Here is a 14739-nt window from a genome sequence, read left to right as displayed (position 1 = left end):
TTTATAAACAACATTTTCGAGGAAGTTAGTGTCGATGCTGCTGTAGCATCATTATATCAGAATTGGAGATTATGGCTCCATTGAAAGAAGATTAAAGAACAACACTGACATTTTTTCTCCTGACTGACTTTGCCAGCCGTGATACATAGTGATAAACAGAAAGCTCATCCTATCGCCTACCAGACGTTTTTGAAAGTATCCTTTGCCTCAGTTTCTAAAGAAAAGTTCACAGATGGTTCCGCTTAACAACCCATCTGGCTTGTCAATTAAGCTTTCCCTAGAGAGAGTACTCTCCTGAGTTATCACCACACTCTTCTAACACTGTCTAGCTCACAACTGAGATTAAAACTCAGCGGTGGTGCACAAAGCTGTATGGTACATTGGTGGTGCTACTTTTTTAACCGTATGGATAAAACTAAATAAATTATTTAACAACAAAAATATCAATCCTATTGATTTGAGATTATTTAAACATTTTACAGGGATATACTGTGAATGAATTGTTTTAACAAACAAATATTTTTTGGGGCATTTACATATTTTAGTGAATGTGTATTAACTTAGAACAAAGGAGACTAGATGTGTACAAGTGTTACCTCTCCCCTGTCCCCTAACATAGAGTCTTTGGGTTTTGGCAGCTGTTGTCCGCTGATGATCTTCAACACCAGCTGTTTCTTCATCTGACCTGGCAGCGGGTCCTCCAGGTTGGGGTTAAAGGCACCTGCAGAGCGTAGAAGGAAGAACACAGGTTATTTGTAAAGATTCGCCAACTCAATTTATCAGGTCATTAAAAAATGTTATATTTTATTTTAAACATTTTGAATTGAAAAATCGTATCGATCAAGAAACAAGATTCACTGTAAATGTAAAATTTGGGATTAAAGAATGGTCTTTGAAACAAACTTTAAGCATTTAAAACATTAAAAACCAATTCTTAATATAAACTACAGATTATATGTGCTGCAAATTACACAAGGCCCACAGCATGGTGTATGTATTCAGAATTACTCTTCTTATGATTCATTAGGACAACTCTGACTGCTGTATTCTCAAAATTACCAATGCACATGTCTTCTAATGCTCACATATAACCACAATGAGCAGTGACAGTGCAAAAATGAAATTACTGAAGGAAGAAACCAATGAGGTATTATGTACTGACCTTCACACATGCAGAGAGGCTTTAGGATGTAGCCACAGTTGCCGTTGCTATAGAACTTGGCTCTGTTGAGCTGCAGAACCCGGCCCTCTGACTGGTAGTTGAGTGCAACTGAAATCAAAGTAGTTCTTGTATTTATTGTTGGGTATTTTACTTCCATTTGCAGGCTAACAGTCATTTTCTGTTGAGCAGCTGCGGTGTTGGTGACCCTTTTGCTCTTACCACAGCAGATGCTCAACAGAAAACGACTATTCACCAAAGACTTGACAAACCGCCTGAATATATAATGACAGTGGCAGCAGCGTTTGAATCTTGAAAACACGGTGCGCATGGGGAGTCGGGTTAAGCTCATACCGAGCTGGCAGCCTGCGTTCCAGAAAGGCTGAGGGTTGAAGTTGGAGGAGTCCACACGATAAGAGGAGGGGTAGATGCGGGAGAGCTGCCGCTGGTTGAAGTGGATGAAGGACGTAGCTTTCTGCTGCATGACCTGATGGGCTTTGGTCTCACTGAGCGACGACACCTGCCAGGTGCAGTTGGCTGTCAGGAACACAAAGACATCTTTGGTTTCTGCATTTAGCTCATACATTTCCATTCAGTTCAAACGTAGGATTCAATAAACAGGCATTTCAAATGAAGTTAGAAACCGCTGAATGTGTGAATATCATCAGCTCATTTATTTGAGTAAGTAAGCGAACAACTGTTCAGAGAGCTGCTCACCTTCTGCTTCAATGTCATAGAGACCAACCGACCTTGTGTATTTAACCAGATCAGACAGAGCTCTAGATAACTTCATGGTTTTCTTCTTTCTGTGAGGGAAACATAGAAATTACAACAGATTACAAAAGTGCACACACACACAGCAAGTGGGCTTGTATCATTAAGGGCCTTGCCTAAAGGCCACATCCTGACCACCAAAAGAAGCCCAGACCTAAAAGGATGAGTAGAAATATTTATATTAAAGCTGATGACAGCTCACTTATGTTGTTTGAGCCATTTAGACCGGATGTAACATATGTGTGTATAAGACTGGGTTCTTCTCCCTTTAGGGCATCCCTACAAATGCGTCTCATTCACAATGTTATCGTTTTCAGGAAAAATTACAATATGATTTGCTGAAATACTTGCGGTAAAGGCGGAGCTCACTGCAAAAAAACGTTTTTATGTAACGTTTCAGACATTTTCAGACAGCAATGATATTGAAGCAGCTATACATTGAATAAAACATCAATTAAAATCACAATGACTGAGACTATGTTCCTGCTGACCAAGGCTCACTTGTTCAGAGATATGTTTAGGGAGGATGGGAAAGAAGAGGGAATCTCTTCAAGTTTGCTTGCTTTATAATTTTTTTTTATATATTTCACACAACTTAGGGAAAAAGTTAATTTGGAATGAAAGCAAATGTTTCACAAATAGTTTTTTGGTGAATGTTGGCAATTCTGTCAATTCTTCAGAAAACCATCAAGAGTCAGGTGGTTGTTTCCAAATGGTCCTGAGTGTGTTTTTATTCCATGCCCTTGGTCTTTATGGGTTAACGGTTGATCTGCACTGCACTGTAAAAGGTTTTTGTGTGTGTGTGTGCGTGTGTGTGTGTGTATGGCGTACTTGCTGTGGTGCAGGGGGACACGGGAAGCACTACTTGTGCTCTCTTGATCGGTATCTGTGTCTTCAAAGCTCGATGTCTTCTTCAGCTTGGTCGTTTTTTTCTGCAGAGACAAAAAGTGCTAAAATGAGGGACCAAAGAAAATTGTTAGGTCCCATTTTCATCTGTATCAGGCTGTGATTACATGCGAAGGTTAAATTTTCAAGCTGTCAACGTATAGGGGCGTATCCCATGTGGGAGCATATGCCTTAAGCAAAAGATTCCTAGTTTGGCTACCTGCTGGCTGGACCATTCACTAAATGTCATTTCAATGCTCTCTTTCTCTGTTTTCCTCTCTTTTCACTGACTCTATCAAATATACAGCAAAGGCCAAACATATTTAAAAAAAAAAGTCAATGTATCCCTTCTGGAAGGATTCAAAAGGGAAAATAATAGGGTTTGGGTTCGGTGTATATCTTTGAAAATTGGAGACCCAGATCTGAGAAAAGCAATTAGAACACAGACAAAATTTAAGTCAAGTTAAAGCCTTTGATTCATTTTTTTAGTATATACAGTTTCATATAGTCACCTTGCGTTTTGAAAAGCTCCCGATGAAGGAACGGCTTGAATGCTTGTTGCTGCTGGGATAAGCCTCGTCTGCTGTGTCCGTCCCATCCTCACTTTTACCCTGACAGCAGAGGATAACCTTAGCATGATGTGTAAGGAAACATTTTTTTAAATAGTAACTGAAAATGGGAAAAAGGTATTTGTTTATCTTTAAGATTATGTCACATTTATTGCACGTATTCTGCTAAACTAAGACTTGTTTGGGATGATAAAGTCTACTGAATTCAAACTGGTTGCTCTGAGAAAGAAACCAGTCCAAGTGCTCTGGAACTCTTGTCTTTGACTCCCCACTTAATGTGAAAACAAGGCAATAGTCATCACAAACATGACAGCAACAAGAATTTCAACAAACACTGAAGCAACAGCAGAAATGAATCTACTTGCATGTCAACGATTCTATTTGAGCATGAGCGTTTTTTCTAAAAGGTTGAGGACTTAAAATGATTAGAAATATAACTAGGTGTTATATTAGGAAAAATTCAACTGTCAGTCTTTTGGTGCCCCTGCTCACATGTAGAATAACAGTAGAATGTGGCACTGGACCGTGCACTGACTGCTGTACTTATTTTTCAGCTGCTCACAAAACATAATATATTGACTTCGTCAAGCTTCACTGAATACTGGAGAAGAGTTGGTTTCAAGTGTATGTGATAATAATACAATTCTATAAAAGCTCTCTTTGTCAATTCGTGTGCGCATTTGAGATACCACTCAGTGTGCTGAGCTTAAATATCTGTCATGAGTGAAAAGTAAAGTGAGCGGACGAGTCAAACTACTGCAAACTTATTTTCCTCAATGTTTTCATGTTATTACAACATGAAAACGTATCACATTATGTCCCCCCTATACCTACAGATCCATGGCTGAATGTATTCTCCAGTCCGCCGTGTACAATAGATAAATGCATACTATACATGCTATATACTTCTATATTTTTTGGCACCATCTCATGCTTTTTTAGAGCAGAGCAGATGTATAATCTCAGCCATTCACAGCATCAGTTACAGTAAAGTCCTCAAACCACAATAAAGAACTTCATGGTATTTGCTATTGCTTACATTTCTTTTATCTGTTCCTACTGTAGAGTTTTTTTGGGAAAAGTCTCAGGTCTCACAAGGTTAAGAGATAAAAACATTGAGCAAGATCCTGAACTCAAGTTTACTGAGGTTCAAACAGGATACAGTACATTATGTTGAAAAAAAACTCCCACTGCAATCAAGGAATGGCTGCTTCAGTCCTGTAGCCCCTTCCACCATGTATATGTTACATGCCAGGCACTGAAGTGCCTCTTCCTCATTGAAACAAACTGCCTCATTATTTGATATATATGTATACAGTATATATAGACAATTAATGAGGTAGTTTAACCATTTCACCTCTACTTAAAAAAAAAATCATTCAAATGTTTGTGTTCTTTGGATTATTCAGATTTTTACAGTCCGTACTTGGAAGTACAGAAGGTTCACTCTTACAGATAATTATATTTTATTTCTATTACATAATTGTTCATTAATTGAACTCAAGGTAAAAGTTTGAAATAGTGATATACTGATTTTATGTCATATCGCTCAATCCTAATACAGGCTGGTTAAAATAATATATTGTAGTGGACATGCGATAAGACAGAATCCACCAAAGACTGTTACATTGGTTTACACTAATTGATTGATGTGGTTTGCACACTTACACACCCTGTAAGGAGCTGTGGGGTTACCAGGGTAGGAGGGCACCGGGAGGGGTTAAAAGCGGATGTCTCTGAGACATCCGGAAGTTCTCTGATGAACGCAGTCTCGCTTAAGCTTCCGGAGTTTTGGATATCGCAAGCATCGGTTTGCTCAGACAGAGGTGCAGTTTGCGCTCAGAGACTTTACAGCGGATACCATATATACAAGTCTCGTTCCTTATATTGTTATTAGGAACAAGACTTGGACTCAATTTTCCTTTTTAGAAAACTCAAGTTTTTCTGGTGTGGCTGTAATATGCTTTCACAGAGGATAACCCACCCTGAATGTATGAATATTTAACTTTTTAAGCTTATCATATACATTTCAGTATACATTTCAGTGAAACTGCACCATGAAAGTCTGCATTAGATATGAGCAGCTTCACTTTTCACTGTAACCATTTGTGACACTGAATGGCTGAGGCTTAAGTCTCAATCAGATCATCTGAGTTCTCCTGGTTCACTCTAATGCCTCCCAGGCAGCAATGGAGAACCCTGGAGGGGAGACTGGGAGGAACTGAAATGCATTTATATAACCACCATTCACACACAGTCAGCAGTTCGGTAATCAGTGTCTATCCAAAGAACACTTCTAGATGATGAGAAGCCAATTTGAGCGTGGTGTGGTTGGTACCAAAACAAACCAGGGCCTGAGATGGATAACTGCTCTGTAATCGGATCATGGGATCTGCAGCCCAATGCCTTGGACACTTGGGTGAAGAGATGAGCAGAGCTGTCAAGTGATGACTACTGGAGTTTTTTACTTTTTATGGTACCGAGAGAGAGAGTGTTACTAATCCGTCAGTCACTGTAACAGCTCGCTCAGGGATTTGAACTGGCATCTGTCTGGTGCAGACCCTGTTTCTGTCAAACGTTGATTTCAGGAGAAAGTCTGTTTTAATGAGGAAGAGACATTTGAGTGCCGTGCTCACTTTTACCCCCTGCAGCAGTCCAAACCGTAATTGTATTTAAAAATATAAAGTTGTTGTTGAGTGTTTACGGTACCTTTGAATTAAAGCATGGTGTTTTTCCTCCAGCTACATTTCTATCAAATTCTGTTATTCCTCCTTTCCGTCTCCATGCTGTGTGCTTTGGACTTGATCTTTTGTTTACCTTGGAGCCAGTCTTCTCCGAGGGCTTCCCGGCTGGAGGGAGGGCTGCGATGGTGAAGCTGTCTGGGTCTTCTCTGTCTCGAATCTTTGACTCCTTCATCAGGTTGTCAAGCTTTTTCTTGGCCATGGTCTCCACCTGCTTTCTGTTGGTAGATGTCTGGAGGATGAACAGTTACACAGAGACAGTTACACAAATGATATGGGGAGGGTAACCTTCAACAGCTCCTATATACACAAACTGCTCCAAAAAAAGGGAAAACTTAAAACACAAATCAGATTTTGGTGAACAAATAATCGAGTTGAATTTCTTTACTGAGGTCCCACCAAACAACGTCGGGCCCTCATACCACTCTCATGGAGTCTGTTCCTGACAGTTTGGTCAGGCACATGCACACCAGTAGTCTGCTGGAGGTCATTCTGTAGGGCTCTGGCAGTGCTCCTCCTGTCCCCTGTATTCCTATCCTTGGGACTGTGCAGGGAGACACAGCAAACCTTCTTCCTGTTTAACTGACTGGGTGTTATACTGCGAAGATTTAGTGTTCCCTTCATTTTTTTGACCAGTGTATGTATATATATATTTAATAAGCATACAATGTTGATGAAAAGTTATTAGTTTGTAAAACCGGACATATTAACATGACATCATGACATTAGCTGAGGCGAGGCAGGATGGAGGCCTACTACAATGTTTGACAAAAAGTAGATCATCTAATAATCATTGATGTCATTATTAAGCCAATATGCCCAAAATTATTAGTTTCCTGAGAACAAGATTGTTTTTCTAAGATGGCACATGAGATTGCAATGGTCCTTTTCCATCCCATTTCCTGATGTTTTGTAAGATCAAAATGACCAAAAGACTGATGAACTGATGAATGCTTGATCCATGACATTTTAACTTTGAATAATGACAGTGGATATGTCAGTGTGATAATGTTCAAAAAGTATTCCAAGTAAGGAATGGAAAGATAAATGTGCAAAACCCTCACACTGGAAATTAGGCAGAATTACTAGCAGAGCAGCTTTAGAACCTCAGCTAGTCCACCTTGGTAGACACAATAAAGAACCTCATGCCATTTGCGATTGTTTACAATTGTTTTCCCACTCTAGAGGATTTTTTAAAAAGTGTCTGGTCCCACGAGCCAAAGGGAGAGAACACATTGAGCAAGATCCTGTAGTCAAGCTCACTGAGGTTGAAACCTGATACAGTACATTATATTGAATAAACATCCCACACCATTCAAGGAATGTCTGCTTCAGTCCTGTAACTCATCCCACATGTGAGAGTATGACAGTGTATGATGTATAAATACGGTATCCTAACAATATATATATTTTTGAATTAATAAGGCAGTTGACCCACATCACCTGTTATTAAAAAATCCTTAAATTGAAAACTATTCGCAGTGTGTTCTGCGGACTATTCAGAGTATATACTCATCCCGAGGTGGAAGAAGCCCAAAACACAAATGATAACCATGGTGCAGACCACTAGAGATAGAAGAAGAAAAACTATGTCATAGGTTTTATATAATCTAGGTCAACTAGCCAGAGTCCACTGGCTTCACCAGAGCTCTAACTGTAAAGTTATGTTCTTTTTTATCATGCAGAATTCAAAAAGAATGTACATTTCATAGGGAGCAAGCAAAGATGAAGTAATACAACCCCAGAGGGGTTGATCAATGGAAACAGAAATATAAGCATTTCCAGATGTTACAGCATGACATCCTCTATGTCAGTGGTTCCCAAACTTTTTACAGTCTCGTACCCCTTCAGACATTCAATCTCCAGCTACGTACCCCCCCCCTGACGCAGGTATACAGCAGATAACACTTGAAACTTTGAAATTGTCAGGGATTTCAGGACTCGGATGGAAGTTTAGATCAAACAGAGTTTATCTATCAATTGTCAGTTATCAATCAGTTGTTAACCATGATTGTCAGTTCCTAATCGATTGCTGGGAGAATTAACGACCCAGACAGAGCCAGCTCTGTCTGAGGTGGAAGAAGACCAAAACACAAATGATAACCATGGTGCAGACCACTAGAGATAGAAGAAGAAAAACTATGTCATAGGTTTTATATAATCTAGGTCAACTAGCCAGACAGAGTCTAGGTCAACCCCAGACAGAGCCAGCTCTGTCTGGGGTTGACAGAGCTGGTCCGAAGGGACTAGCTTTGGAGCTAGACCTCCTACTTGAAGAGAGCAGTGGACTCCTCAGGCGCTCATGGAGACGTATAGCTTCGCAGTGTTGGCAGTGAACGCAACAGAATTAAGTCTATGACAAAATGTCATCTAGGAAATTCTTAAGGATCAATTAATCGATTGTTGATTAATTATGCCCATCCCTCGTTTTTACTAACAGTCACTAACATACCTGTAACTTTTATTGGCAGTGTAATTATTTTGCTGAATATGGGTATACATGAGTATTTTTTGGCAATGCGACTTGGTTATTTAGACTATTTAATATTGCATGATTATTTATAACTCAGTTTGAAAATAAATGGGCTTTTTCACTTTGAAAACGCAAATAAAATGTTCTCCCCATGTACCCCCTGAACCACTTCGCGTACCCCTGGGGGTACATGTACCCCAGTTTGGGAACCGAGGCTCTATGTTATCCTTTATGCACATGCTCAGTTCAGCCACATGGTGGCAGAGTGAATCCAAAAACCTTCCTGATCTTGCATCAGACCACAGGCAGCATTTCTTGCTCCACAGAGGGATTATTGTTTTGAGGGTTATCCAATCAGTGCTGTCCATATATGATGAATGTAGTTGGGGGTATATTCTGTATCTTTTACATAAACCTTTTTCAAACTTTGCAGAATTTTTTTGTTATATATTATAGTTTATATAATTGTTATTTAACTTAACAATTATGCAAATAAAAGGATTTGTTGAAAATTGGTTGAAGGGTGTGGTATATGCCATGACAGTAGTGAATGTTGGTGTCTATCTGGACAAATGGACAGATGCAGTTATTTTCACTTTCTTTAACATCAATTGACAATTTGTTAAATTATCCAAAGAATAATATTTCTTACTGAAAAAATCTGCCATATTTAGGGGACACCTATATGAGTGTGTACAATTTGGGCAACTTGATTTCAATTGAAGGTTACTTTTAGGCTTGGGCAGAGGTATTCACTCTATTATGGGCCAGATTATATATCTCTGCCAAGGAGGTTATATTTTTGACCGCATTAGTTTTAAACAATCCAATTATAATTTGGTGCAGACGTAGATAAGGAAGTGCATCCAGCATTTGCTTTTCCGCTTTCTTTGTGAGAAGGGGATATATATTGCGCAGTACTGTTATCACAGCCAATTTTTTCATGGTTTTATTAAAGTTTGAACTTAGATATTATTTTCCATCGCATTTGTTGATTAAAATTAGTAGAATATTAACCCAGGATGCCAACATTTGAAACAAACAAATAGTATTGTGTTTTGAAATAACCAAGTCCTAGTAGTCCTCACTAGCTTTATATCAGAATATCCACGATTATTTTCAGAACTATCTCTGCTCTCACAATTCTGAGACTATTGCAATTCTTAAAAAAATGTCCAAGCATTGCTTCAGATAAAGACTCCTTCCACAACACATGTGGATATACCTATGTAAACCTTCACAGAAAGGATGAATAAGAAAATATGGCACATGACTTGGATTTCTGAGGTGGTTGAGAATGAGCTTTTATACAGTACCTTCCACTTTGAAAGAAGCAAGCAACAGTTGAAGAGAAGAAAAAGAAGAAGAGACAAACAGGGAAAGAGAAGAGCAGGAAATGAGAAAAATAGCCACACAGAGAGAAGGACAGGAGCAAACAGCACAGATACAGGAGATCAACAAAAGGAACAAGGACCATGTAGGAGAGGAGAGCACTCCATTACCACTGCTTAAAGTTTTAACGTGAACCATCAGGTACAAACAAAATAGACGCACATATAACATTTCATCTGCTGGAAACAAGTAAACAAGCCCCCAAGTTACTGTTAGAAAGAAGAATTAAATGTGGAGCATGGAGGAAAACAAAGAGGGAACATACATCTCCGTTCATCAGCTTGCAGTCATCCTCCATCTCATCAGCACTGTCCTCGTCTGACACGTCTCCTTCCTCTGCGTTCTCATCAATGTTGGGAGGCAGTTTCTTCCCCTGGAGGAGCAAAGAACAAGTCAGAGCTTCACACTATAATTACAACAGCACCATTATTTAATCACTGTATCCAGCAGGGGGACCCTCCTCCCAGGCCGCCCTCCTAGGCACTGTGTAATCAAGGCTAAGTGTGCTCCAAAAACATGAGCTGGGATTTGAACTTTGCCCACAATGGAGCAAATGTTATTAAGTGCCTGAAACTGAAAAATGAATCTGTGTATCTTTTGTTGTCAGTATATATGTTGTGCTATTAATTAGCCAGCGCAAATAAATGTGTCTAATGTATAAAATACTACAAATTACCAATAAAGTTGATAAATTGTTTTTGATTAGTGAGCTATGTTATTACTCTGGATGACATGCAATTTGTTGTTGGTATATTGTAGAGCATTCTTTATCAAATGATCTCCTTTATTTATCAGGGAATTGTTTCTAACATTGTCAGTGTTCGTGTTTTATCTGCCTAGCCCTCTTTACTTGGTCAATTGTCCTGAACATCAGTTTCGCAAAGTCTCAGAGGATTTAGTGTCTGATAAAGCTGTGGGTCAACAACGTCCATTCAGAGTATATTTGGACTTTCTATTATTGTCATTGACAGGCCTCAAGGGGGAGATTTGCAGAAGAGAACGAGTGAGGTCTTTGTCCGGTGGTTTGGCAATCATTCTCCATCCCAGTGTCATGGATGCTGAGGCCTGCAGCAGCAGTGGGTGATAGGAGTCTGACCCACAGTGAGTGCTGCGGAGCTGCAAGCTGGGAAAGCCAAAGTGCTACATATCAGTGGTTCTCTCAGTGCTCGTACACTGTTGCCATCACTAACAATCTGCAGAGTGCACCCAGATAGTAATGCTGCTGTAACAGCTGGCAGAGCAGCACTTAGTCAGCCAGGTATTGGCTAAGTGCCTCATCTTTAGTGAAAGCATCTGGTGTCAATACTGCCTCATTAACCTGAATACTGTTCCCTACCCTGCTAACAGAGGGCTGCTGCAGCTCCTCAACATGCTCCCCTGCCTCTGTTGGTTAAAGCCAGGTGTGAAGCCAACTGTGCTGCAACACTTTATACACATTGCAGTTACCACATTATGCCGTGCTCTTTATCACAACTATAACAGCACTGAGACCAAAGGAAGTTTAGGTTTTAGCAGTGATCACAGTGAGGCTAGGGGTGTTTATGTATAGTTCAACTTTCGAGCCATGTCCTGCTTAAGCTTTCACATATTCTCACCTGTAGTATCTGAGCAGTATTTGCATTACTTTAAATGATGGTACATATTAGCCATGTTGCAATTTGGGGGGGCGCATCCTTCGGTTACTGCAGTTGAAGATCGACTGCGTTACAGCGACTAAGCCATACAAAATGTGTTAATTATTGTGTACTCAGTTTTTTTCTCATTATTTGTTCAATCTTTATAACTTAACTACCCTTTAGTGAATGATGATTCCCAGAAAACGTTTTTCACACAGTTGTACTGGTATGATTGGTGTGACAGTAAAGATATTGAGCTTGGGTGGTCAGTGTGTTTTAAAATTTCCTTTTTCTTGTCAAAATTTTTTAATTTTAAACATTCAACAAGAACGACTAATTTAGACTAAACTGACATAAACAACCACCAGTAAATCAAAGGTTGGGCACGAGTTAGATAATGAGTAACAATGGCACTAAAAAAGATGTTGCTAAAATTCACTTCTTTTAATGGTGCACCTCAAACTAAGTGCTATTGTCCTCTGTTTTCCATTGAAATGAACAATCTTTGTTGCCAGATGTGACCCAATTTTCTGGTGCTGGATTCATCCCAGGACCCTATGTATATATGTCATGTGAGACAGTGTCTGAAAGAGGATGTTTCAATCCAAAACTTAAAGACTTTTTATTTTAACCCTGGTCAGTCCCACGACTGCCAGGAAGTAAGACGGTCGCAGAAAAGCATCAACGGTAATGAGATGTTGATTTCCTGTTGTAAAACCAAGAGAGACCTGAGTGAATGCCAGATCCAACAAATCATCTAGCATATAGAAATATGTCATCCTTTTCCGAATTTGGAGCTTCCCCAGCTGGGAAAAGAAGACCAAGAACTTTTCCTTACCTACAGCCATAACCACATTTAACTCTGGTCAGTGTTTTTTATAACATCAGACCAGTGTATCCAGATAATGGGCCTGCAGTCACCTCTTACTACACACAAATAGTCCATAAATATGTCATGCTATTTATTCAATCTTTCAATCAACATTGTTTTCCTGCTCTTCTCCTGCACAAGTCATATTCAAACACTCTAATCACATATCTTCAATCTGCCGAATAGCTCCTGCCTTTGATGTCATTTCTTTGAGCCTCAAACTCCAGGTAATGAAACTGTGACTTGAGATAATCGCCTGAGGACAGACCTCTCTCAGTCTGTTCTCCTGAACACTTAACGCTGCACCCACACTTTGACGATACCTTAACGAGGATCTTGCCCTTGAGCGTTTCTGGTGATGGCAGTTGTCCAGACTCATCTGCTTTGATGTGGGCCACGTCCAGTTTGTCCCCCAGGATCTCAACAAGGTACTGGGCCATCTTCTTTTGCTGAGGGACACTGCAGTGGTTCTCAATGGACAGGATGACTGGGTAGCTGAGGGATAATCACGCAAAACAGATTGGAGTTACAGGGATGAAAGGTCGAGGAGGACACACAGTTTTTTTTCTCTATGAATATCTTCAGGCGCTTCTCACAGCAGAGGTGAAAGTTTATGAAGTCATGACTTAAGATTCAGTGTCAGCTCTTTTCTTCACTAGGACAGCATACATGGTTCAGTCCACTAATGGCATTACATCACACCTCAAGCACCAACACCGGATAACAACTAAAATCAAGGTGACACATTTTTCAAGATGGCCACAAATAAAAATGTCTCGTCTTAAACGCTATAATTTGGCAGTATTTATTTTTGCTATTAACTTTGCATTTTTACATTTAAAACTATGTCGTGTCTGAATTCATTTCAGTTCTGGTTTGACGGAATTGTTTGTTTTTTTAACCTCTTAAGAGGCGGGTGAGCTGATTGGATCTTTATTAACCAGTAGCTTATATTTTATCTAATAACTTAGCAGCTGACTGAGTAGGTGTCGGAGACTCATCTCAACACGAGCAGATACTTTAAAGGAAAAAATGTGTGAATTATTTCAGGTCCCTGACTCCTCTTAATATTGACTATGTTTATGCAGCGGCTCTAAATCAAATCAATATTTTGGCTGGACCTTTAATTCAAAATTGCAATACAATTATTATTATAATGTAAATAAACAAAATATTAAGAAGATAAATGAGGAAAAAGTTTTCTAAAAATAGTTTTAATTAAATGAAACAATAAATAAGCTAAATATGTTAAGGTAGAGCCTATTCTTAAATGTACTACAAAAGGTTTCAAATAATGGATGAGCCTGTTGCACTAAATGTGTATTTCATTGTCCTCACCCTAGGAGGAGCTGGGGGATCCACAGGGAGGTGACATAAAAATCATGTCTGACAAGTGTGAAGGTGCTCGTCTCCTGATGGATTTGTACACCAATACAAGCATATATTTAGAAACTGAATAAAAACTAAATGAACGCTAACTAAAACAGGACTCAGAGGGATGGAAATATTGGTCTGTTGCTCAGACATCCACCAATGTGGAGAAGAAATATCCCAACACCTATCTGATGAATTGCCATAACATTTTATGTGCAGACATTTATGTTTCCTACAGGATGAATTGCGTTTGGTAGAATCATCCATTCCCCCAGAGGATCTCATTCCAATGCTTCTCAGCTGGACTTTGCCAAGTCGAGTGCTAATTAGTTATCATTTTATCTGCTAAGAATAAAAATGTTATCATGCCAGCAATGCTTATTAGTGTAAGCTTTTCATATGTAAGCAGTTAGCAAAGATACAGTCTCACAGAGAATATGGCATACAACAGCAGTGACTTGTGGAAAATCCAATGATATTTTTGAAATGTTTATTTTACACATACTGACCATGTTTAAATTGAAAAACACGATTATTGGCAGTTTGAGTTGTGATGTGCTCACATTTATCTCATGCCGGCCATTACAAAGAAAACTACACCATGTAAGGGAAAATTCAATTGTCCAGGTGTCTCGCTACTGTGGCCTTGGCAAACAGGGAGTTTGCTACAGCGGACGGACACAGCAGATAGACACAGAGGAGGATTTCATATCTTTTTCATATGAAACAGCTCTGTAATAGTTCTGGCATGTCTTCTTTTTTTCATAATGTCTTGTGAAACGCCTCTTTGTATAAGTCCTGGCTTTTGTTGAACTTGCAGCCAGTTGTTCCATCCTGATCACCTGTGCTTGTTGCGTTACTCTGCAGAGCTTACTATTATGAAGA

At 39.4% G+C, this 14739-nt stretch overlaps 1 protein-coding gene across 1 annotated transcript in view; it reads right to left on the bottom strand.

The window, feature by feature from the left end:
* plch2a (phospholipase C, eta 2a) overlaps nt 1-14739 on the bottom strand; it is a 66862-nt gene that overhangs the window by 15815 nt on the left and 36308 nt on the right. Inside the window, exons 10-18 of the mRNA XM_062391759.1 lie at nt 12804-12975; nt 10259-10366; nt 6205-6360; nt 3331-3429; nt 2765-2865; nt 1877-1965; nt 1514-1696; nt 1163-1270; nt 597-721 (exon numbers count right to left, since the gene is read on the bottom strand). Coding sequence (XP_062247743.1) covers nt 597-721; nt 1163-1270; nt 1514-1696; nt 1877-1965; nt 2765-2865; nt 3331-3429; nt 6205-6360; nt 10259-10366; nt 12804-12975 — 1141 coding nt within the window. The remainder of the gene's footprint in view (nt 1-596; nt 722-1162; nt 1271-1513; nt 1697-1876; nt 1966-2764; nt 2866-3330; nt 3430-6204; nt 6361-10258; nt 10367-12803; nt 12976-14739) is intronic.

Source organism: Platichthys flesus, chromosome 7 (assembly GCF_949316205.1).
Source record: "Platichthys flesus chromosome 7, fPlaFle2.1, whole genome shotgun sequence".
Taxonomy (NCBI): domain Eukaryota; kingdom Metazoa; phylum Chordata; class Actinopteri; order Pleuronectiformes; family Pleuronectidae; genus Platichthys; species Platichthys flesus.
Note: the sequence above shows the minus strand (reverse complement) of the source record. Positions and strands in the feature narration are given on the sequence as shown.